General features: G+C 36.2%; 1 protein-coding gene and 1 long non-coding RNA gene across 2 annotated transcripts in view; both read right to left on the reverse strand.

Moving 5' to 3' along the window:
- LOC104871079 overlaps positions 1 to 25,808 on the reverse strand; it is a 79,200-nt gene that overhangs the window by 42,963 nt on the left and 10,429 nt on the right. The gene's annotated exons all lie outside the window — the stretch shown is intronic.
- Positions 393 to 23,874, reverse strand: LOC104871078 (vomeronasal type-2 receptor 1). Its single transcript, XM_010636909.1, has 6 exons — positions 23,633 to 23,874; positions 17,608 to 17,899; positions 14,481 to 15,353; positions 12,370 to 12,597; positions 2,980 to 3,103; positions 393 to 1,375 (listed from the first exon to the last, which is right to left on the reverse strand). Exons 1-6 carry the CDS (start codon positions 23,872 to 23,874, stop codon positions 393 to 395), a joined length of 2,742 nt encoding a protein of 913 aa, XP_010635211.1.

Here is a 25,808-nt window from a genome sequence, read left to right on the forward strand (position 1 = left end):
ATATCTTTTTTGGTCCTTGCTAGATTATTTTATTTAATATAAACTTTTAGGTCAGAGACCCATGATTTAAGAACAAAATATATTGAACCTCTTGTGCTCTAGTTTTAATATAAATGTATACCTACAATATCCTCTACTGCACAATCCTTACATGAAAGTATTATGAAATATTTTAATGAAATTCTTCACAGTTTCAATAAGAGATATTCTAATTCATGCTAAATAGTATCTTAGAGAATGAGACATCATACACTGTGCTAAGACTACACTTCTAGAACACAAATCCTTAATATTACACTTAGATAATCAGGCAGCTGTCCTAGGAACAACCTGAAAGGAAACATTGAACCAGGTCACAATTGTAATTTCAAGGTTTCACGTAAGCCACGACACTATTCATCCAGAACAGTTGACACTGTGGTATTGTTAAGCTCACTGCTCACTGATGCTGAAGTCAGCTGGATACTCCGATCCACAGTGGGAACTCTCCCACCAACAGTTTCATCAGTATTCCTCTTCGGCCTCAGCAAAATAATGAAACACTTGGGAGCAAATATACAACCTAACAAACCATAGCTGGACGCCAAGATTGCAAATATTTCCACAGCCACTTTGAATTTGCCTTTGGTGCTCAAGTAAGCAGGGACAAAAGAAATCCAGACAATAAAGAAGACCAGCATCCCAAAAGTGATGCATTTTCCTTCATAATAATTATCTGGTAACTGACGAGCCACAAAGGTTGTAAGAAAGCATAGAAAGGCCAGGAAGGCATCAATCCCAAACAAAGAGCACAGAAATTCTATAGAACCTTCATTGCACTCCAAAATAATCTTTATATTTTGAGATTCCATGTTCTTGTATACCCGTGGGGGTTGTAATACCAAGTAGGCTATGCATATGCCAACCTCAACTAGAACAGAGACCAAAACGATGATTTTTCTAAAAAAGGGGTGCATGAATGTGAATCGGGTTTTGGATATGGAAATTCTGTAGGCAAAAAACAATGATATAGTCTTTCCAAGAGTGGAAGATAAGCACAGGGAAAAGCCCAGGGCCAGCGTGACCTGGCGGGCCATGCAGGACCAGTTGTACGGCTTGCCAATGAAGAGCACAGATGACAGCACCGTGATGATAAGAGAAACCTGAATGAGAAAGCTCAGCTCCCGGTCATTGGCATTCACCAAAGGAGTCTGCCTGTATATCATATAAACGATCATGACTGCCAAGACCACAAGGGCCCCAAAGATGGAGAGAATAAGCAGGGTGAATCCCAGGGCCTCATCATAAGCAAGGAACTCCACCTCTTTCAGTACACACATGCTCTTTTGCTCATTTGACCAATAGTCTTCACCACATTGGTCACACTCCCTTTGACCTGTTGAACAAAACACAGAGAAATTGACTGCAGTAGAATCTAGTTGTCCCCTTTAACTGTGAACCACCCAGGGCAAAGGCTAGAGTAAGGACTCATTTAAAATTCCTTATAAAGAATAGTTAACATCTTAAAAAAGTAGTGATAAAATGGCCTTAGAGTGTGTAGATAATAATATATACAGAGTGATTGTTTTCAATTTTAAAAATTTAGTTTCCCTTCTCAATGTCAGCCTTTCTTGCATTGGCTTTTTCTAATAGCATGCTTCTTTCTTTCTCTTCCAATTGTCTATTGAGAAAGGAGGTATGTACTGTATCCTTATAAACCCAACAATAATCCATAAATGAGAAAATCTAAACTTCCAGGGTGAAACATTTGAGAGGATTGTGGCTGGTATAATGTTGACTAATATCCTAGTGTTTTTGGTCTTCCATTTGATCTTAGTCCCTAGGAAGGGATTTTTGGCCTCTTTCAGTCAGCTTTTCCCCTCCTCACCCTTCAGATACTGATTTGAGGAACGGGCAGAGGAGGACTGAAGCTAAGAAAGGAAACAAAAACAATAGCTATTGCCTGAGATTGAGAAAGGTTTCATTTATCTCAAATCAGGCTCTAAGAGAAAATATTGTCATGCAAGAAAAAGTTTGAAATTAGTTTATGGTAGTTTATGAAATTAATCTCTTTAACACTCTTTGACAGATGATGACTGAAATGCCCTTCTAATCACTTCTGACTCGTGGACTGGCCTCCTGGAGATGTGACTCATCACAGAGACCTGGCCACTTGAGGCCCAGGGAATTGTTCAGATTACACTGTGCTTGTGTTACATCTAGGGAAAATTTTTACATTTTAAAAATTATCTTTTAAATGGATAATTATTGAGGGCCATTTGACAGAAGATAAGTACAATCTGTGTTATCTTTAACAGAAGGTAGAAATAAAAATAATCCTGCTATAACTGTTTGCCAGACTAAGCACTCCAGGCCCAACTAAAATTGTGCTCATGAAGAGCAACAACTTAGCAAGCTGTTGAGAAGGCTTCACACAACAGTGCTTACAGAATTCATGTGTGTTCCAAACTTTGACTAATAACTTTCAGCCAATTGTCTTTAAGGATAGAATTCTAGATCTTATTGCTCCAAATTACAGATAACTCAGTAAAACAAAGAATTGTAAGTCATCTTTTTCCCCAAATATGAACATAATTAATGTTTAGTTTTTCTCAAGAGCAAATACTTTTTGTGAATTTTAGTGTCCACATTTTACCTTTCACATATTTTGTTTTGTATTTTCTTGATTAACTTCATGATTGTAGGTCTTTCCCCAACTATAGCAGTCTGAGAACTGAAACCCAGTATCAGTTTTTTCAAAGGATTAAGATGTGATGTGAAACTCACATGTATTCAATGTGTATCACAAACATATACTGATAAAAATAAAATGTTTGAATTATATTTTATACTATATATGACATCTAATAGTTGGATTGGTTTTAATCATTTTGTTATGAGTTCACACATATTTATAAAGAAGGCTTTCAAGGACCTCTTTGCCAAAACACATTTAAACTGATTGCATTCTTATCTCGGTGAGAAATTTATCATCTCTACCTGCTCTCTCGGATACATGTCCATCGGCACATGGGATGCAATCAAAGCAGCATATTGGTTCCCCCTGACGAATCCCCTTCCGCGTCCCGGGAGGACACACATCAGTGCATACTGAGTGGGGAAGCTAGCAAAGACAGACACATGGGTTTATAACAAGGCCTTCCGCCTTCCTCTCCACCACCTGTGAGGCTGAGAAAATTCATATTTGGCTTTCTGTATAAACTGTGATATCTATCCCAGGAAATCTAGGATATCTGGGCAAAAATAATAGAGAAAGAGAACAATAATATGTACAGTTTTGTGGTTGATTCTAGAAATGCAGAACAAATTATAGAGCGAGTTCGTTCTAACCTTGGGAATCCAGACCAGGCTCCATGCCCGTGCAACTCTGGGGATGGGACAATTGAACACCCCTGTGCCTGTTTTGGTGCAACCTATGACTTAGAATTATCTTGAGGGCCTAAAAATACTTGTCAGAAAGGTCTCCTCAACATAGACTTAAAGTCAAAGTTGTGTCATAAACAGTTGGAAGGAAGGAGGGAGGGAGGGAAGGAGGGAAGAAAAGAAGGAAAGAGAGCAGGGTCAGATCTTATATATTGGAAAATTTGGGAAAGAAAAATTAGACAAGGCACAGTACTGGAATATTTTCTTGCTAAATGAATTTGGAAATTTCAGTTATAAACATAAGCCTCCCTTATGTCCTTCGTTGATGTTCATTTGAAATCAAAGTAAATGCAGTATTTGTAAATTAGTTTTTATCTTAAACTAATATGGAAGTTTTCTTTTTGGAATTCAGAATTGTCATACATTGAGTTTCTCAGGGTAAATCTGAATTAGTTAACAGAAGATATTAGAAATTGCTGAGAAGGTTATGGTATATAACATTACAGAAATCATGTGTATAACAGGCAGGCTTCCTATAAATTTGAGAGAGAGAGAGAGAGAGAGAGAGTGTGTGTGTGTGTGTTGTGTGTGTGTGTGTGTGTGTGTGTGTGTGTTTCAAAGTATTTTGAGGAGTAGCTATCGCAGAAAGAAGTGACAGTAAAGCCCTGTCAAATTCTGAAAGATTAAAAAGTGCAACCATCACTGAATGAGATGGACTTCCTCTTTCTTAATCCAGGCTTCTAAGAAGAGCCCTCTATGTACTGTTGTTTTTGTGTTTGTTTGTTTGTTTCATTGATTAACTCAATGATTGACTTATTCCTGAGACAAGGTTTTACTAAGTTACCCAGACTGGTTTTAAACATGCAATTCTCCTGCCTCTACTTTCCAGAGTGATGGTATCACAACCATTCCCCAGCTCATATTTCTTTCTTTAAAAGGCATCATGAATGATGAAATTATGCCTTTTGCTCCATTTCTCCACATCCTTTTCATTCTCACCTTATAATTTAGCTTCCAACCTGCTCACCTCTACAAAACTTGCCATGTCTAATAGTTTCATTTCTAGGTATATTCTCCCTCATCTCCATTAACTATTTGATGTTCTTGATTAAACCCCTCCTTGGAATGAAAGCTCCCTTATTTTCCATCTCCTTTTATTTATTTTCTTGGTTCTATTTGTTCTATATTCCTTACCACTTGAGGCATTTCCCTAGTTTTGTACCTTGGTCCTCTGTTTTTATTTTGATGTGAAAAATGTTGTTCAGTCTCTTGGGTTCAATCAGCATCTCCAGAAGAACTCCCAAATCTCAATCTCTAACACCAACCTCTTCTCCCTGACCTCTATCCAGTTCTAGATTCTGAACTTCCAACACGCTTTGAGATTCCACCATCACCTCCAATTCACATGATTGAAATTACCATCTATGCTATTCCTGCTCCCAAATTCCACGTTTCTGTCATGAGCAGCACCATTTCTACATATCAGCATTCTTACTTATCATCTCCAGCTTTCTACTCTGTTACTGGCCTGTACGTATTCTCCCGCTCCACTCAGACTCTTCTCCCCATACACTAGCCTTAGGTCATCATCATGACCCTATACTATCTTCCAGTTCTTCTGTGCAGAACACTTTCAGGTCCAATCTGCCTTGTACCGACAGGACATCCAAAATCTAACTACTTTTACCACCTTTCTCACATCAATTCTGGCCCAAACCTCCCTTAATCTGGAGGGATGATTTTATAGTCATTAACAGCGTCCCTGGCTCTACTCTCCAGTTGCCATGCTTTTTTTGTGGGGGGGGGTACCAGGGATCAAACTCAGGCCCTTGTGCTTGTGAGGCAGGTGCCAGAACCACTGAGCTAAATCCTCGGCCCATTCTGTCTTAACATTCCTAAATCAGATTATGACTCTCTTCTGTCGAACTCTTCCAAGGCTCAGGTCCTTGCACTTGTGAGGCAGGGTGGCAGCACCACTGAGCTAAATCCCCAGCCCTGAAGCTTCCCTTTTTATCTGGTGCTAAATCCAACCTCCAGGAGCCACCAAGGTGCCACCTGGCCTGGTGTTCTCTTACTTCTGTCACCCCCTCTCCCGTGCTCCCTCTCTTCCACTCTTTCCAGGCACACTGAACCATTACTGTCTTTCTAGAATGCTAAGTATACCCATGCCTCAGGGTTCAGAAGCTGATGAACCTCTGACTGCAATATTTTCCCTTGATAATGAATGGATTCATTTTCTTTTGGGCTTGTTTGTTTGTTTTGTTTTGTTACGTTTTGCTTTTGTTTCTGCTTTGTTTGAGACAGGGTCTCACTATGTAGTTCAAGCTAGCCTCAAACTCATGGCATTTCAGCCTCTTAGATGCTGGGATTACAAGTGTGAGCCACCATGCCCAGCTCCTTCCTTTTGGAATTTTGCTCAAGTGCAACAGCCTGAACACACTGAAATTACAGTATTGTCCACAGCACTTCTTATCTCATCGTTGTTGTTTTTTTCTAACATTATTACACTTTAAAATACTGTGTAACATTGTTTTATGCCTATTATCTCCCACTAAAATGATAAATACATTAGGCAAGGGTTTGTTCTATTTTGCACACTGATGTATCCCCAGTTCCTATGCACATGTACTACTGTTCTCAACAAATATTTGCTCAGTAAATTAATTAATATTTATAGGCTCAGACTGCAGGCAATTAGGGGACAGTAAGCTTTTTGTGCCACTTACAGTGACTATTTAATAAGTCTGTAGTGAATTACATTTGAAGCAGTTTCATTATGCAAATATAATCCCAACTTAATACCAAAGATAAGAAAAATAAAATTACCACACTACTGAAGCACTATTAAAATAGGAATTTACCACTAAATTTACAATTTTTAGTTGAATAAGAATTCTGTAAATCTCTTATAGGCAAACAATAACATCTTTCTTTCTTGTGGAAGACTGCACTGAACACCTGCTATGCATCTGCCGTAAGGAATACAGAAAGGAAGTCTCAAGAAAAGCCGTTAAGTGGTTTACCATGCAAGGAGAGAGCTCTGGACAACAGAAGACAGTTTATTCTCTAGGCTTAGAGCAACTCTATTCTTTCCACAATAATGGAAGCTTTACACATCTTGGTGCCCTCGGTAGTAGCCCCCGACTACATGTGGCTGTTGAGCACTTGATGTAATTAATGTAACTAAGGAACTGAGAAGAAAATGAAATCACACATGATCCATGGATGCTACAAACTGCAAAGTACTTGAGAATAGAAACTTAATCACTGACTTCCAGGAGGCTGTCTCTAGAAGTCCCTCCTTAATCCTGGATGCTGAGAAATAATGCTAATCCAGAAAGAATAATGAAGAAAAAGGTAAGGGGGAGCAGGGAAACTAAGGCTGATGGAGAGCAGGTGAAATTATTCCTAGGAGGGAAAAAAAACTCCTCCTACTTTAATCTTTTTTTTTTCAGCTTTAATTGCCTTTATTGGTACATTTTAGGGATACAGTACAGTTACATTCATTGTTGGGATCTTGTACCTCTACCTGACAAGTCTGGATTCTCATTTTTTCCCCTTACTTTAAAACAGATCTCAAACTTCATAGAGACATCTCTGGCTATCTAGAGAGGAATGGGAAGTAGGACTCAGGAAAGGCACAACTCCTGGGTTAACCAAAATCCATGTAAAGAAGAAGTGTCTCTTTGAGATGTAAAGGGAAAGAATAAGGGGTAGAAGTTAAGGATCCTGTAGAACAAGCACGAACCACAAAATCAAAAGACATATTAAGTTGTCTCTTACCACAAAGAAATGTTTCCTTAAGTAACTGTATTTATTATCCTAATAGAAGAAGGCCATCTTGAAATAAGAAACTTGTAAACCACCCAAAACCCTAATACTTGTCCATAAAAATTATCAAAAACAGAATTGTGCTTCCATACAACTGCACTGTAGGCAGAAAACAGAAATCAAAATGTTCCAGCAGATTAATATTCCCCTCCAAAGCACACACATGCACAGCTACTAAGCAATATAAAACTACTGTAATTAAAATACAATTAAATATGCTCACCAAAGCACTTGAAGCATGCAAAATTACCTTGAATTAGAAATTTAAAAATCAAGAGTTGAAGACAGAGCTCAGGGATAGAATGTTTACCTAATTTACTGCAAGTTCAATTCTCAGCATCTCAAAAATAGGAAGAAGAAGAAGAGGAGGAGGGGAGAAGAAGAAAAACTAAGAATAAGCAAATAAATTTTGAAATTATGGGATATATCAAATGCTGTGCTAAGAAGAAAGTCTACAGCAATCCATGCCTACATCAAGAAGCAGAAGGATATCAAATAAATAGCCTATCACTGCATTTCAAGAAGCTAGAAAATCAAGAATAAATCAAATTCAAACTTAGTAAAAAGAGAAATAATGAAGATCAAAACAGAAATAAATGAGACTAAAAGAATACAAAAGATTAACGAAATGAAGAGCTGGTTCTTCAAAAAGATGAACAAAATTGACAAACCCTTAGCTAGATTAACTAAGAAAGAGAAGATTAAAAAACAAATCAGAGATGAAGAGGGAGACATTATAACTGCCACCACAGAAATGCAAAGGGTCAGAAAAGATTATTACAAACTATTATAATCTTGATATCCTATAAGAAACAGATACATTCTTGCACATTTATACCTTATCAATATTAAATCTTAAAGAATTTAAAAACTAAATAAGTCTCCAATGAGTAATGAAATTGAAATAGAAATAAAAAGGCCCCCATCAAAGAAAAGCTGTGGACCAAATGGCTCCTCTGCTGAGTTCTATCAAACACTTAAAGAACTAGTGCTCACTTTGGCATCACATATACAAACATTTGAAGAACTAATGCCAATACTTTTAAAATTTTTCCCAAAATATGAAGAGGAAAAATGTCCCCCAAACTCATTCTACAAGGCCTGCATTGGCTGATACCAAAACCAGACAAGGACTCAACAAAGAGGGTAAGGTATAGGCCAATATACTTGACAAAAACAGACACACAAACTCTCAGCAAAATACTAGCAAAGTGCAATCAATACTATTAAGTGGCATTCGTCACAATCAAGTGGCATTCATCCCAGGGATGCAAGTTTCAATACATATGTAAATCATAACCATGAAACAACACACTAACATAATGAAAGACAAAAAACCACATGATCATCTCAATAGTTCCAGAAAGGTACTTGATAAAATTCAACATCCCGTTCATGATAAAAATTCTGGACAAATTATGTATAGAAGAAACTTACTTTAACATAACAGAAACCATATATAATAAACAAACAGCTAACAGCATGCTATTGGCCATGAAATACTATTTGGTGAAAAACTAAACACCTTTGAAGATCTACAATGATCAGCATGCCCACTTTAAGCACTTTTGCTCAACATGGTACTAAGAGTCCTAATCAGAGCCAACATACAAGGGAAAGAAATAACATCTTCATTAGAAAAGATGAAATCAAATTATCACTATAGATGTCATGATCTTATACACAGAAAACAATAAAGACCTCACCAATTAATAAACAAACTCAGCAAAATTGCAGAATACAAAAGCAATATACGAAAATCTATAGCAGTGCTAGCCAATTATCTGAAATGGAAATCAAGAAAACAATCCCATTTATAATAGCTACCAAAAATACCAAGGAATAAATTTATCCAAAGATAGGAAAGCTCTCTACAATAAAAATCAAAAAAACATTGACAAAAAAAAACTGGAAAGGACATGATAAATGGAAAGACTTCTGCATTCATGAATTGGAAGAATCAATACATCCATATTATCCAATGTATCCTACAGAGTCAATGCTAACCCCATCGACATACCAATAATATTCTTTACAGAACTAAAAAAAGACCTAAGAATTATATGAAACCACACATACACACACACACACACACACACACCACCCAAATACCCAAAGCAATCTTGAGCAAAAAGAACAAAGGAAAGCTATTCTACTATGTGACTTTGAAATATAAACTACAGAATCAAACCATATGGTATTGGCATTGAAACAGACACAGACCAATGGAACAAAACAGAAAGTCTGTAGGTAAATCCAAGCATCTACAACCAACTGATTTTTGACAAAGGTTCTAAGAGCATTTATTGAAGAAAGGGCAGTTTTTTCAATAAATGGTGCTGAGGAAAATAGACGTTCACAATGCAAAGGAATGAAATTAGACTATCTTTCCCCAGTTAAAAAACATCAGCTCAAAATGGATTAAGACCTGAAACAATGAACCTGCCAGAAAAAAAAGAAATCCCCGAAGAAATGCTTCTATAGGCGAGTGGTTTTTTTCGTTTGTTTGTTTTTTTGGGGTTTTTTTTTTTTTTTTTTTTTTTTTTTTTTTGTTTTTTTTTTTTTTTTTTTTTTTTTGGTTTTTTTTTTTTTTTTTTTTTTTTTTTTTTGGTACTGGGGATCTAACTTGGGACCTTATGTTTGGGAGGCAGGCAGCACTTTTTACTTTTTGTTAAAATAGTATCTTGCCTAGGCCCGGGGATTTAGCTCAGTGGTCCCGCTGCCTGCTTCACAAGCACAAGGTCCCTAGTTCTGAATCCCACTACAAAAAAAAAGTCAAAGGCACAGGAAATAAAAGCAAAAATAGACTAAATGGGATTATATCAAATTTAAATTTTTCTCTATATCAAAAGAAACAACCCATCGTGAAGACAACCTACAATCACTGTGGAAAACTGTATTGCGGTCCCTCAAAATATTAAAAATAAAACCACCATATAACCCAGCAATCCTGTAATTTAGGGGATTGAGTATATCCCCTAAGGAAATGAAATTAATATGTTGAAGAGACATCTGCCCTCATAGGTTTATTGTGGCACTATTCACAATAATGACAAAATGGAAATAACCTATCTGTCCATCAACCGATGAATGGTTAAAGAAAATGTGCCACATATACACAATGAAATGCCATTTTGCCCATAAAAAGAATGAAATCCTAATATCTAGAATATATAAACACTAAAAAAAAATAGATCTCCAAAAATAAAAGACCCAATAAAAAGCAGGCCAGTGAAATGAATAGACCTTCCTAGAAGTACAAATGTCCAATAAAGATATGAAAAAATATTCAGCATCTCTGGCCATTAAAGAAATGAAAATTATAACACTAAAATTTCACATTATGCCAAAAAGAGTGGCAATCATCAAAAAAAATCAAACAGTAACAAATGCTGGCATGGCTGTCGTGAAAAAGGAACACTACTTCCACATTGTTGGTGGGAATGGAAAGTAGTACAAGCACTATGGAAATCAGCAGAGAGATTTCACAAAAACGCTAGAAATTCCATTTGACCCATCTATTCTCCTTCATCTTTCCAAAAGAGCTAAAGACATCATATTACATAAATATGTGCATATCAATGTTTATAGCAGCACAATTCATAATAGCTACATTATGTATAACAGTATACTACTTGGTTATAAAGAAGGAAAATTGTGAGACATTTATAGGAAAATGAACACACTTTGACAACACAGTGGTAAGTAAAATAAATCACACTAGCATAAGCACCATCTGGTTCTCTCATTTAAGCAGTGCAAAGTACAAATAAAGAGCAAAATAAAAGACTGAGAAAATGAATCAGGGAGATAGATTTTTTGCAAATGGGAAGGGATCCAAGAGACCAAGAGTGAGGAGAGGGGAGAGGAGAAAAGGAGTACAAAAGATTTGAGATGCATGATATTCATGCTTCAAATAGCCACAGTGAGTGTAATCATTATTTGCTGCGAACATGAACTACAATGACAATAATAATGAAAATTAGGAAAGGCAATCTTGAAGGTGGCTGGAGGGAGGGAGGTGGAGAGGAGAAGGGAAATAAAAAGAATCAAGAAATGCTAAGTCCATGTACTACTTCCTAAGATGAATATAAATTTGGTGTACTGTAAACATGTACTGATAAAATTACATTTTATAAAAATGAAGGCCTGTCATCGGCAACAACATCGCTGGAACTGGATATCACTATGTGAAATGAAATAACCAGGCACAGAAGACAAGTACTACACCGCACTCATATATGGAATCCAAAAATGTTGCTTTCAGCAGAAGTGGAGCCCGCACAACAGTGGCTGTCAGAAGCTGGGGGGTCTGGGCATGTGAGAAGGGCGGGAAGGGTCGGTCCGTGGGTACTAAGTTATACTTGGATAGGCGTAAGAAGTGCTGGTGTGCTGCTGCAGAAGAGTGAAAGAAGTAACAATGGTGCACGTTACTTTTCAGAAAGCTAAAAGAACGGATTTTGAATGTTCCTACCACTAAGAAATGATAACTGTTTGATGAGATAGATATGCTTAACCTGACCCAAACATTGCATAATATATGTATGTATGGAAACATCACATAGAGCTTCATAAATACATATAATTTTTATATTTTTATGCGAGTTGAAAAATTTTAAATATTGAAAAGCAAAGGAAGAAATTTTAAAAGGAAGAAATGCATCATATAAATTTGGAAGAATTTTTTAAAGTTATTTTACTTAAGTAAAAACCAACAAATCCATTTCAGAAATTAAGATAGAGGTAAAAGGGGGTTCAGAAAGAATTTCTTTCAATGAAAATGTGTCATCAAATAAAAGCAGGAAAATACAAAGAGGATAAAAATCATAAAGAAAAAGACAGAAACTAGTCAAGAAAAGTGGTTCAAATGAAAGGCAAGCAAAGTAGGTCAAGTAAGTGTCACTGGAGCACTTGAACAAACAAAACAAAATAAGGAAATTATCTTGTAATACCACACTCCAAAAAAATGTTCCAAAAAGTTAAATAAAAAATCTGAATCCATGTATAATAAAAGTATGTGCTGTGCTTGGAAAAATTGATTTGTAATTTGGAAACATATCTAGGTGTTTTGCACTCCCCATCATTGCATGAAAAAAATATAGCATTGTAAATATAAATAAATACACACACGCACGCACGCACACACACACAAAAGAAAATGTCAGCATAACTAACCCCTGATGATTTGGTGTTCCAAAATATCGTTGAATTCTTTTTGAAAACGAGTTCAAACTTTTTGTTATCAAATATATATTCTCCAATCTTCACAAAGGCAATTTCTCCATTCTCGTCTAGTTGCCAATTTATAATGTCATAGTGTCCTTCCACGTCTCCGTTCACATTAAAATGTACTATCTTTCCATCATGGGTTATAAACCTAACCATCTTCACATAGTACATTAGCTAGAGAGCAAGGTGGGAGAAAGGCAATTTGTAAAATTCAATTGTCTAGGAAACAGTTTTATAAAGAAAATAATTTCAAACTCATTTATTTCATGGGATTATATTTTTTCTTCTACACCTTTGCTGTGTAACACAACTCTAGCCATGTGTGGTAATTCAGTGGGTTTGCCAAATTGAGGTAGGTTGTAAGTGTAAAAATGTATCCTGAATTATAAGGACTTAATTTTTTAAATGAAAATGAAAACTATCTCGATAATTTCATATGATTATTTTATATTAGATTATAATTGTATGTTGTGTATTATTTTGTATATATCAGGTTAAATGATTATTAAATTTAATTTTATTTCTTTTTTCATTTTTTAAATTTTACCACTAGAAAAGTTTAACTTGTGTGGTATATTAAAATTGTATATTTTTATGATATAACACTGGTTTATACTAAAGCACAGTGGTGTCAACATGTCCTAATGTCTTCATAGGAAAGGAGAATGCTTTTACTTCCATCCTAGATTTCTTCTACTTATACATACCAGACTACTTACACCACTACCACTACCACCACTGCTCTGGATGTCAGGTGCTAGAGATAAGATACCACTAGACAAATAAACAGGTACTAACAGTAAAATTCAGGATAGTCTATGTTGGTACAGTGGAAAGAGTGTTGAAAGGGAATAGACAAAGGGTGGCTAATTGCATAATTGGAACTTTTTACTTCCATAGAAGTAAAAAAGCTGAGTTTTAAAAGATGAGTAAAATTTTGCTGAACAAGTACTGGGAATGAAGATTGTAAGCCAAAAGAGTGGCATGTGCCTCTACATACTTTAAGCTCACAGTACTTCAGGGATAAGGGTGTACAGAAGAGGTCACGGTCAAGGGTACAATAATGGATGGGTCTTGTTCTACACCTAGAAAATGATTTATAGAAATCGACAGGAATCTTCCAAGAAAGTAATACCTCTCACATCTGCCTCTCCTAGTCAGCCTTAGCCGGGATGATCATCTGCTCAGGGGTAAGTCCTTGGTTTCAGTGCCACATGCGGGGCTTATATTTTCCAATTAGAAGGTATAACCTGGTTAACAATCCTCTACAAATCTATGGAAACAACCTGAATTATGGTGTCTGATGATCTGGAGTCATTCTGACTCTGTTACATATCATAACCCTGAACAAGTCATACACTAATTAAGCACTAGCTGCCTGGTTGGTAAAAAGAGGATAATTATTCCTCCCTGTCATTGTGATAAAGATTAAGGTAATATACCAGAACACCGTTAGTACAAGAATATACCAAGTCACCTTCTACCACTAGAATCACTCCAGTCACCCATCCTTTTATCACCCCTGTCCTTCTTTAACAGTGGTATTCTTTCCAATCTAAAAAGCCTCAGTGCTAGGTTAAATGGAGGGCTGTGTTTGTCTTTACCCTTTCTCCCTCTTACTAGTTAAAGCACGGACACATCTCTGAAGCCAAAATAGCCATTTTAGATTACAAGGTAATGTCCTAATATTATAGATGTTAGAGTAACAGATAAGAAAGATCTGGGTCTCTGGGCTATTCTTTCAGTCCCAGAGTGCATATCTTTACATTTAATTTACATGAAGGAAAAAATAACTTGCTTAAGGAACTGTTTTGGAAAGTTTCATATCACTAACCACAAACCAAATAACAACTGTTAACAGATGAGAACTACAATAATGCGCACTTTTGCCACCCAAGCAAACCATTATTTTAGGTGGACATGTAATGAAATCATGCCTACTAAATACAAAGGCAAATGAACAGTTTTATAAATTCTTATAGTTGGCAAGGAATGTCATTTTGTTAAGCTATATCTTATAATTTTCAGGTTGAAGTGAAAAAAAAATAAGAACTTACTTGCCAAGGCTCAAAGTCAGGTAAATATGCACAGCTACTGCCCGGTAGGAATGGCCCTCTTCCTTCTTCACATCTACTTAGTTGATCCAGGGCATGAGCCATTGCATACACAGCTTGTTTGACATTGTTTGTAATTCTGAGCTGAGACACATCCAAATAGGTATTGTTAAGTTCTTCCAGCTTCTCCCCTCCAGTACAGAATTTATCAGACATGGCATATAATCTGTCTTCTTTACCAGTCATATTCACTCTGTGGTCCACATTGTAGGGAACACTACTGTTTGGCCAAGTACAGTTAAATGCAGTTTGCCAGAATTCAATGGTCAGGACATCACTCGGATCCTTGCTAGGATGGACATCATAAAGAAATTCTTTTAATCCTGGTATATCAGATCTTGGTATTGCAAATCCAATACTTCCTCCAAAATATGGGAAATATTCAGGCTTTGCAATGAGGGCTGAGGTAATCCACGCTTCACTTGCGATCCATGTTCTGTCAGTTATGTTATGGTAAACCATTTCTAGCACAAAAGGACTGAGGTCAATATCAGATGCATAAAGCACAATGACTCTGGCGGTAGAACTCCTTACAGCTTTGACTGCTTTCTGCATTTTCTCATTAGAATAGACTTTGGGTATGGTTTCAGAGAATGCAATACAGAGATTGGCCTTCTCCATTTGGTCTTTAAAAGTTTTGACTCCATATTTGCCATAATCATCATCAGCTGCAATGGTGCCTACCCAGACCCAGCCAAAGTGTTGGATAAGTTGTACCATGGCTTTGGACTGGTGCTGATCACTGGCTATTGTGCGAATGTAAGATGGAAACTGGAATTTGTCACTAAGACTTGAACAGCTAGAGAAGTAGCCCACCTACAATTGAAAATATTCATGCACTTATTAGGAAACAATAGCCAAAATTTAAATGACACAATTTCAGGACATGTTGATCCAAAGGGAGGGAATGTAGCAGTTCTTCTTCCCTTATTCTTACATCTTTTCATAGACAAGAGGACTTTTTCTGCTCTCCCTATTCAGTGGGTGGGAGCAGTTAAGGGCTTTTGTCCTCCTCGCTAATTCTTTTCCTACCCCACCCCAAGAGGGTTAGAGAACTAATTATTAAAATGATCACATTTAATGCAGTACTTTTCACATGTGAAGTCATAGCACTGAATGACACAAAGTGACTCCCATTTTTTCAAGTCTGCAATCTCATAGTCTTCTCTCTCCTCTCCTCCCCTCTGTCTCTCCCTTTCTTCCCTTCCCTTCCTTTCTTTCCTTCTTCATCCCTCTCATCTTCCTCCTTCTCCATTACTGTCTCTCTCTTTATCTTCTCCTTCTTTGTTTCCCTCTGCCAGAACTCTTGAGATGCAGGATGCAGGTCCTAAGACTTAGCTCAAAAACCTCAGGTCTAAGCTTTGTTCTTCACAAAGTTAACTTTCATTTTATGCACCCTCATTTTATATACACATGTCTAGACAAAGGAAGAAGTACTTTTTTTCTTCACTTTTCCGTAATACTTGTAGGTACTTTCCATAAGTAGGAACTGAAGAATAGTGATCAGATGATCAGGAATTCTTGACCAGCTTACATCCATTTTCGCTGTAGCTCGCCCTCAACCTCACTCACTCTACAGTTAAGAATACACATCATATTCTCACATATCCCATCTTGTGTGATTAATACATCATCTCCAGTAGGATCCTCCACATCTTAATTCCACAGCTCTCCTTCATGAACACCAGAATATCCCTATGTTCTTTTTTTTCTTTTTACCTTTCATTTTATTCTTGGGCTGGAGATTTAGCTCAATGGTTCCACAGCCTGCCTTGCAAGCGCAAGGTCCCTAGTTCAATCCCCAGTACAAAAACAAAACAAAACAAAAAGTTATTTTATTCTTACTCCACTGGCTAAAGTTGACATTTTCCTTTAGAACCACCTAACCAGCAATATCATGGAAGCCATACATATGGAAGAATCTTATTTAAAAAGCAAAGACATCATATTTCTAAATCTGGCTAGATAACCAATCAAATGTATAAGACCTTAGACTAGTTACATAAACCTTCTGAACACTGGTTTCATTAGTAAAATTAAGATAATGATAATCTAGATCTTTAAGTTTGCTCAATTTAATAAATGAAATAACAAAATGTGAAAGTGGTAGATTTATTTCACTTCCTTTGCAGAATTGCTAGAAAGCCTTTAAGAAGAAAGTCTATCCAGTTTTCTAGCCTATGTCTGGATTACTGATGGTGCCTGGTGGAAAATAGAATTTATGGTAGCAGCAGTTTGTCTAAACTACATGAAGCCCATAGCTAAGGTGGTAAGTCTCCCAACATTTCCCCTTAGTTGTTTCTTGGTACTTTACCATTCCTCCTACATCTGAACTTGCAGCTTTACAATACTATATAAATGACACTTTTTACAATTATCTCAAGTTATCCCATTACTTCAATAACAGAAATAATATTAATCATTATTCACATTAAGTAGTCCTTACTATTGATGCTTTAATGACCCATACTTAGGAATACCTAAAGAGCTTATTTTTTCTTAGTATTACATTCTTTCTACTAACATATATCCTTATATTGAAATGATGAATGAATATTTTGTTGAATTCTCTCTTAACTTAAAATAATCTATAAATGACCATCCTAAAATTCTATCCACCTTGTGAAATTCCCAGGCCCATTTCAGTATATTAGTGTGTGAACAAATAGGGCCATGAAAAATACTCATTAATAGAACAAAAATCAAAATGAGTACCTGTGTGTTCTACCTACCAATAAACCTACCAGTAATTATTGATCCCCTATATTGTGCTCCACACAACGCTAAAATCATGTGCTTAGTGAGATATCAACATGAAAATCACTAATCACAACCCCAATCACAAATCAAAGCAGGATCCTACAGGATACAGGGAGTCTCAATTTGCCCCTAGGTAGGCATTAGTTCACACTTGCTAAGGCCCTGAACACAGCAGAACTGCATCACCATCCCTGTTAGCCTCTGGAACTTAGCCCAACCTCCCCTGAGCACCTCGTTACTTGCTGCAACTTCTCTACACACAATTTTTATTTCTTTATAAGTTATTGCATAGCATAATATTCTGAGATACCTGGGGTAAATAATACAATCCTAGAATTCTTGAGGCAGCAATTGATAAGGACGATCCACCTGATCCAATAATCCCCGCCAGATACGCCCCCGTACTATTTCTAATGTTGGGTTTGTTTTCTTCCTGCCCTGTAAGGAAAACCAAAGCTGACTCCATTGCTTTGGAGATGGTGAAACAGGTATCAAAGATCTGATAGCCCAGAGTGGTATTGGGTAAAATATCCTCCCTCTCATTAATTTCTTTGATGGTGTGAATCATGGTTTTCATCCAGCGGAATCCTCGAAAATTAAACCTGAAAAGAAAATAGTTCCGGTAAGGCCTTAATCAGCTGGCAGGTCTTTGGAAGGAAAAGGAGCCTTTAGCTGGGGAGAATAATATTATACCAAAACATCAGAGGCACCTCACTTGTTTAGGCAAGTTAATTTTTTTATAAATGATATTACACACTTGAAAAATCCAAATATAAGTCACAGTCATTGTTCATTGTTTATCTTGGGGAGCAATTTTGAATGTGTTCTTGCTCTGTATATGTTTAATACACACTATCTTTCCAAATTGCAATGCTTTCACAAAAACATTTTTCTTTCACAATTCCCACCAACAATCCAAGCACCAAATAACCCCCAAATACATTCATTCTGCATACATTCTGTTTTCCCCATTCATTGACAGTCCCTAATGCCAAATAATTCTCTTTTCTCTACTCTTTTTCTTCTCTTATTTTCTTTTGAACATTAATTATATTTATAAAATTCATCTAAATATATTAAAATGATTATACTAGTATATAAAATTATACTATGTATAGAAGTCAGTTATGTGCTATGACTTCAATTACATACTTTTTTCATTGATTTGATTATTAATGGTGAGAGATGTTCAACTGAAAATGGTTACTTCTTACTGTGCTCCCAAATAACCATAAACACAATGCGTCCTCCTCTCCATTTCCCAACTGTGAAAGAAGTATTTCTCTTTCAGTCCATCACCAATTTTTAAAATTCCTTCTCCATTAAAATAACTATTAAAAGAACAATAACTATTTTATTCCCTTCTTTCTTGAGTTTTAACCAACTTTATCCTACTTGACAGCAAGCACCCCAAAATTATTTTTGCTTTTAATAGCCTCTGTAGCTGCAGTATTTAATTCTATATCTTCTGCTTAATAAATATTTTTGAATTAGCTATCTAATAGCAAATAGCCCTGTTGGCAGATTGAAATTATTCTCCATCTATTTAACTGGGTTTTTTATTTGGTTTTTTAAATTTTTAATTTAATATGTAGTTATTGAATTCCTCCAGGACATTGTAAATACAACAGGGAACAAAACAAATACAGTATTATCTAGACAAAAAAACCAAAAATATCAGAAAATTACAGCACAAAATAATTAAAGGGAAGGTAAGTGTAGGGTCTGTGAAATACAAAGGGAGAGCATGCAGTCTTGGAGGAATTAATAGGCATGAAAGAAATGAAGGATGATGTGATGGTTAGGACTCAAAATGTCCCCCCCAAAAGGCTCATTATGTTGAAGACCTGGTTGCCAGCTGATGGACTTTAGGAAGTGATTGAACCATAAGGACTCTAATTTCATCAAGTGGATTAATCTTTGCATGAGTTCATTAGCTGATTGGGGTTATTAGAAGTTAGTGCCTATAAGGTCATATCTATGGGGGTTTGATTACAGAAACTAATATTCTCTAAATAATGAAAAAAAGAGAATAATATAAGACTACAAGAGCAAGAAGCAATTTAAATATGTTCAAGGACCATTTTCATCTTCAGAATTAAGGATTATTTTAATTTTTACATCATTGCCTTTTCTCTTTTACTTTCCTTTTTAGTTTTATTTTAGGATTCCCTATTTTTAATGTTCATATAGAGATTTCTTTAACTAAAATACCAAATGGTTTCTCTGGAGTGAAAAACTATAATAGTACACAAGATCCTAATGAGATAATTAATAATGTGAAATAGGAAGTAAAGGGCTAAAGGTGTAGGGAAAGTGGGAAGGGTAGGGGAAAGGTAACAAGGGAGAGGAAAAAAATATGAGAAAATGAAAAAATGGAAATAAAGTGTTTGTAGATGGGGAAGGGAGGAGGGGGTGAAGGGAGGGCAGGGACAAGGGGGAAAAATGAGAATCAAGACCTATCATGTAAAGGTACAGGATCCCAATAATGAATGTAATTGTATTGTATACCTAGATTGTACCAATAAACTCAATAAAAATTTTTTTAAAAAGTTAGTACCTATTTGGATGAGGAAGATCACTATGGGGGTGGCTTTGAAGGATATATCTTGCCCTGAGGCCTTTCCCCCTGGGCTTTCCCTCCTCTACCTTCTGTCTGACACAAAATGAGCCATTCTCCACCAATATCTATTTTATGCCATAATGTTCTGCCTCATTCCATAATGAGGCATTCCAGAAACAATGGAGCCAGGTGACCATGGACTGGAACCTCTGAACCTGTAAGTCAAAAACAGCTTCCTAAGTGTACTGTATAGCTAAATGTACCAATAAACTCAATTTAAAAAAACAGGTTCCTCTTTTTAGTTGCTCTTTTCAGTGTTTTGTCACAGTGACAGAAAGCTGACTGATACAGATAACCTATGAACAGGGGACAGGACTACAGGCAGAAGCAAGCCAAGTGTGAATACATTACGACAGGAGACTGTGTAACCTTAAAGGGATGGAAAGATCAGTGTGTGTGGAGGAGACAGAGTGGAAGAGAGTGCAGCACCATAAAAGAGCAAAGTGGAGAACGAGAAGTTTCCAGAATACAGAGTCTTATCCATCCTAAGGTACTTGGTTTCCAAACTTATACAGGTGGCAATGCCTTTTTATATAGCGCTACCTTTTTAAAGTAATATAGCAGAGCTAGAAATTCTAGAAATTCTGCCCCTGAGAAGTTATTTAAACAGACGGTTCTTCCCAAAGGAAAAAGCTATCTTCCCAAAACTCTTCATTATAGATTTCTGATACTGAAAAACTGGAAGGAATTTACATATCTGGTGCTAATACATTGACTGTGTGGAAACATTTTCCTATTGTTAAAAAAATTAATTTTAAAAATTACATAGTATGAATATAATATTAAGTGAAACAGTATGCAAAGTTGCTTTTACAATTAAAACGTGTTAAGGATATCAATGTTTGAATAAAGCTGAATAAGGATTATGTTTTAAAATGACAGAGCATAATTACTTGAAGGGTAGAATTTGGGAGGGTTTTTCTTTCATTCATTGTGATTTTCCAATATCATTATACACTGTATACCCTTTTTCCTCAAAAAGATTCTCTAAAAAAATTAAAAGCATCAAACCACAGCGATATATGTACACTCGCGTTTATAGCACCACAATTTGTAATAGTAGCTCAATCTTGGAAACAGTTCAAATGCCCATCAACTGATGACTGGATAAAGAAGATGTGTGGGATTTTTTAAAATATAAATGGAGTAATTCTCTGCCATAAAGAAAGATAAACTTGAGACATCTCTAGGTAAATGGATGCACTGTAAGACCATACTCTTAAGTGTAATAAATTGAATACACATATTTAAATTTTGCATTGTAACTCTGGTGTGAAAAACTAAAAGAGTGAATGAGGATCAAAATGTATAATAGATATTGAAAAATAGGAAGAAAATGCTTAAATGGGAAAGGGAACAAGGGAGGGGGAAGGAAGGAAGGAAAAATGAAAAAGAAAGAATAGAAGGAAAAATGGAAATAAAGCTTTTGAAAATAAGGAGGGGAAGAGGGTTTGAAAGAAGGGGAGGGGAATGGGAAAAGAAGAAGAATCAAAATATAGCATGTCCAGGTATAAATTCCCTATGATTAATGTGATCATTGTGTCTATCTGAGATGTACTGATATAATTAATTTTTAGAAAAATCTACAACAAATGAGGGAAAATTTCTCTAATCCTTACCTTTGTGTAAATAAATCAAAATAAAAACTAAAATACCAGCTTCCTTCTCTGCTTCATTCTATTTCTCTGGCTTAAGCAACAGTTCCAAAATAACAGTAAAATTTCCTCTTCCATATACTTTAGTTTATGGCCAACAAAAACTATTATCATGTTAAAATGGTGGAGAATTAAATGTCTTCCACTGATATTTGAATTTCTGAATAAGTTACAAGTTAAATTTAAAAATTAAATTAAAGTTAAAAGTTAATTAAAGCTAAATTTAAAAAATAAATTACTATTAGATTAGGCTTGGCCCAGCTTCTGAATAGCAAATGGACCAGGCCTCCGATGAGGATGAAAAAGAGGCAAGGTTACATGGAGTCCTGGAGAATGTTGGAGGAATTGTTGGCTGTTATTGGTGAAATGAAATATATAATTCTAATTTTTGAAAAAATACCTTTTTAAAAATTTATAAAGCTAAATAGTAGTCACTGAAACTCTGATGCAATGATTAGGCAAATCCCCAAATTACCTGATAAGGGAGTTATTTTTCACATGAGATGTACTTATTTCTCACTGCTGTTTCAGCCACAGTAGTTCTGCCAAATTATTTTTAAGGGAAAGATAATTTATATTTTAATATATATGCATTGGATTTCCCATCTAACTTTTCTAGAAAATAACCTTCAGAAGTTCCACTGAAGAGTAAAAAACAAAATAAAAGCTTCCATTTATGAAACATTCGTGTGTTAAATTATGGAAAATTGTCTTTGTTTTGTCATTAAGAATTAAAAGACTGAGCAGGACCAAGGGGAAAAAATGAGAACCAAGACCTGTCATGTAAAGGTACAAGATCCTGGTGATGAATGTAACTGTACTGTGTACCTAGAATGTACCAATAAACTCAATAAAAAAGAATTAAAGAACTGAGGACTTCTGTGATAATGAGCTGACTCCATCATGTAGCTATAAGCAAAAGTCCTTTTCCTCCTTCCCTGTGCTTCACCGTAAAATGAGTTAAAAGTCCATGAAAAATATAAGTAGGGAATCGTGGCAATCTATTCCTTTTGCCAAAAACATAGCAGCTGATTTCTCTGTCTAGTGACATCTCAAGTATGGAGCACAAAATACGACCAAAGAAAAGAAGTGATCAGAAAAGATGTAATGGTGTAAGAAGCTGTTAAAATTTTCTCAACACACATTAACAACTATAATTATTAGTGGCATCATAGGTAGTTTATGATACAATGTAAAACAATACAGAATTGTGTGTGTGCTGTGGTCACAATCATTTAAAAAGTACAGATGCACTTGAAAAGGCGTCAAGAAAAGATACAGAAGAGTGAAAAGAGCTGCTTTGTTATGGCAGTAGAATAGTGAATAATTGTTTTTCTTTCCTCTAATTTCAGGCATCTTTTCATGTAGTGTGTGTGTGTGTGTGTGTGTGTGTGTGTGTGATGCCCACCTAACCTATCTTTGCCTTTCTTACAATAGATTACTAGCAAAGTCAGGTTATCAGGTATGGATCTTAATACTCTGACAACTTGGAGGTGAGAGAAGCAGCAGCAGAAGGCTTTTAGAAGGGCTCTTGCCATTAACATTAGCTTAGAAATAAATCAGCCTTCCCACAGTGGGTGTTTCACTTGGAGAAAGTTTTAGTCTATAACAATGAATAATAAAGCTACAACACTAACCCACCCTGTGCCACTGTTCCCAAACCCTAATGTGCACAAAAGTCAGTATGAAGTCTTATCGAAATGTAGATTCATAAGGATGGAGCCCCTGACTTTATGTCTATAACTGGCTCTCAGGTGACAGTGACTCTATTAGCCCACAGACCTCCCTCTGCGGAGCAGTGTCCTGCACTGTACAGAGCCCTTCTGTTTCTGTCTGAAATATAGAAATGGGAAAAGATGTGCTCGGCACCAGACTTTCCCAGTGTCTAATCACTTTTAGAATTTTCACCTTGGAGAAACAGGCCTAGAAACATGTTCTGCATCCAACAGAGGATATTAGAGTTAGTGTTAGCACCCTGCTCCAGTTCCATACTTATTTAGCACTCTTCCCTCGCTACCTACAATTGACATAGAAAGAAGGCTGAAAGAATGGCTTACCCTTCACATTTTGCTGATACTGGCTCCAAAACAGACTCATTTGCTGGGATAGTCCTGGAGTGTATAGGAAACAGTCCTCCAACAACAATGGTATGGTTTTTGGCGTCTACATAGCCATTCAAATCAAACTTGCCCAGCAACCGGCAGGTCTGTTCTTCTTTCTTTTCTTCAGCTTGTGTGTCTAAGTCAGCCCATAAAAACACAAGAAATCCTAGAACCAAACATTTCTTTCTGTTGGCCATTTCAATAAGGTGACCTTGGGAAAAACGTCTGGCGTTGAAATAATGCAAGTTGTAATTAAGCACCTCAACGGAACATTGCGCTGCACGTGTGTGTGGGGCTCATCCCGGTGGACTCAGCTTGTTGCCACTTGCTACATAATTATCAAGCTGCAGTCACAGCACCTCACAATCACTTGCAATTTATGGATCTGGGCTGCGAGCTGAGTAATCCTTTTGAAAAGAGCCTCCTAAAAGTTTCTTTTATGCTTAGCAGCAATATATAAAATGGTTAAAAGAGCCATTTTATTCTGTAGAAATTGTCCCTGTTTTATTCGTCATTATCAGCTTCCTTCCTTCTCAGTTCAGCCCCCCTTGTGAGATCTTCTCATGCCCTAAAGATGAAGTAGGGCATCCCCCTTTATCACAAAGAGCCAAAAGAGGTAACATTAGGCCACGCTCTTTCCTTACTCAAGGGCATAGACAAAGTTGACTGGACAAATGTGGGATTTGGAATAGAATACATCCTTTTGACTCTGTATTCTACCATTTTTATTCATGTGATGGTTACAAAGTCACTTAATTTGCTCATCATTGACTAGGATGATAATAAGCTATCTTAGGAAAATTTTATAAACCCTATAATAATTCAATAGACATTATTCATACATTATATTTTTTCCAACCTTTCCTTCTAGATAAAGTATTGCATTCTGCTCACATTGCTGGTTCAGTATCCTACCCCTGGGGTCTTTCCTGATAATCCCCGCTCCTTCTTTCCTTTCTAGGCCTTTTTCAGAGACACCCCAAGTCTCTTTTTAGAGGCCGGTTTACCCTCATTCTTCATCTCCTTTTCTGTCCCTTCTCAAACATTTCCCCTTGGAGAATAATTTATAAAACATGTCCAGAATGCACCCCAGCCAGAAGAATCAGGAGCAAGAAAAATATGTGAACACTTTGAATATGCAATTTTATTCCAAATTATTTGTCTCAGGGAAGCAACAGAGACCCAAGAATACTTGATGTATATGGAAGTTGAGTTCAAAGGTATTCATAATACTAACAAAAGAAGGAACTAAAAATATGTAATAGGGAATTCTTAATCAATTATGATCTATTCACATGGCAGAATACAAGGAGCCATTTAAATCATGTTCTAAAAAAATTTTATTCACAAGGGGAAAGCTTACAGTATGCTTAACGTGAAGATAACAAATAACAAAGCAGCATAGAAAACTTCCATCTAAATTTCTTAAATTTTCTGATATTTCCTCTTTCTGTTTCACCTCTATATTTCCATTAAAAGGATAAGAAGAAGCCACTACAAACCAGACCTCAAAAGAAGGGGAGGAAAAAAACTCCTTTCCTACTACTTTAACAAACCAATCATCTTCATGTTTCCATATTCATTTCTAGTTCCGATCAACATTCATGCAATACTTTTTTGGTGTTAGATTATGTGTGATTTAAATTTTCTTCTTTATACTTTCCTATGTTTTCACATGATTTCTTACATTTCTTTTAATTAAAAAATACTACTGAAAAAAATCTTTTCCTTTTTTCTTACAATTCCTCCATGTTTATTCAGTTGTAACTTCACACACACATGCATGCACACACACACACCACCCTGATATGATCAGCACTACTGGTCACTTGGGTGGCACCTCCCTGTCCACACGGGTTATTTCCTTTGCCTGATTCCCACTGAAAGATTTCCAATTCACTGATTAGGTATAATCTCGGTCTAACCCTGAGAGATCTCGAGATAGTCTCCTATTTCTACTTCACTGGTAAAATCGTAGCCTCACATCACAGTCTTCCCACAGCCTGCTCTGCTCTCAAGTGAGCATGCAGACAACACTTGGCCTGACAAAGTGACATTTCAGGCAGTCAAATGTCTCACTACTCTTCATTTTCTAAAGTGTAGATAGATGGTTCACAAGTTTCCACCTCAT

Source organism: Fukomys damarensis, unplaced genomic scaffold (genome assembly GCF_012274545.1).
Source record: "Fukomys damarensis isolate Sample0158 unplaced genomic scaffold, DMR_v1.0_HiC HiC_scaffold_37, whole genome shotgun sequence".
Classification (NCBI taxonomy): domain Eukaryota; kingdom Metazoa; phylum Chordata; class Mammalia; order Rodentia; family Bathyergidae; genus Fukomys; species Fukomys damarensis.

Excerpts from the sequence above, each read along its gene's own strand:
- LOC104871078 (XM_010636909.1), bottom strand. The coding sequence starts at position 23,874 with ATGGCCAACAGAAAGAAATGTTTGGTTCTAGGATTTCTTGTGTTTTTA. Across the intron at positions 15,354-17,607 it reads GATTGTATTATTTACCCCAG|GTGGGCTACTTCTCTAGCTG; the intron begins GTATCTCAGAAT and ends TTTCAATTGTAG. Across the intron at positions 12,598-14,480 it reads CTGACTTTGAGCCTTGGCAA|CTAATGTACTATGTGAAGAT; the intron begins GTAAGTTCTTAT and ends CTTGCTCTCTAG.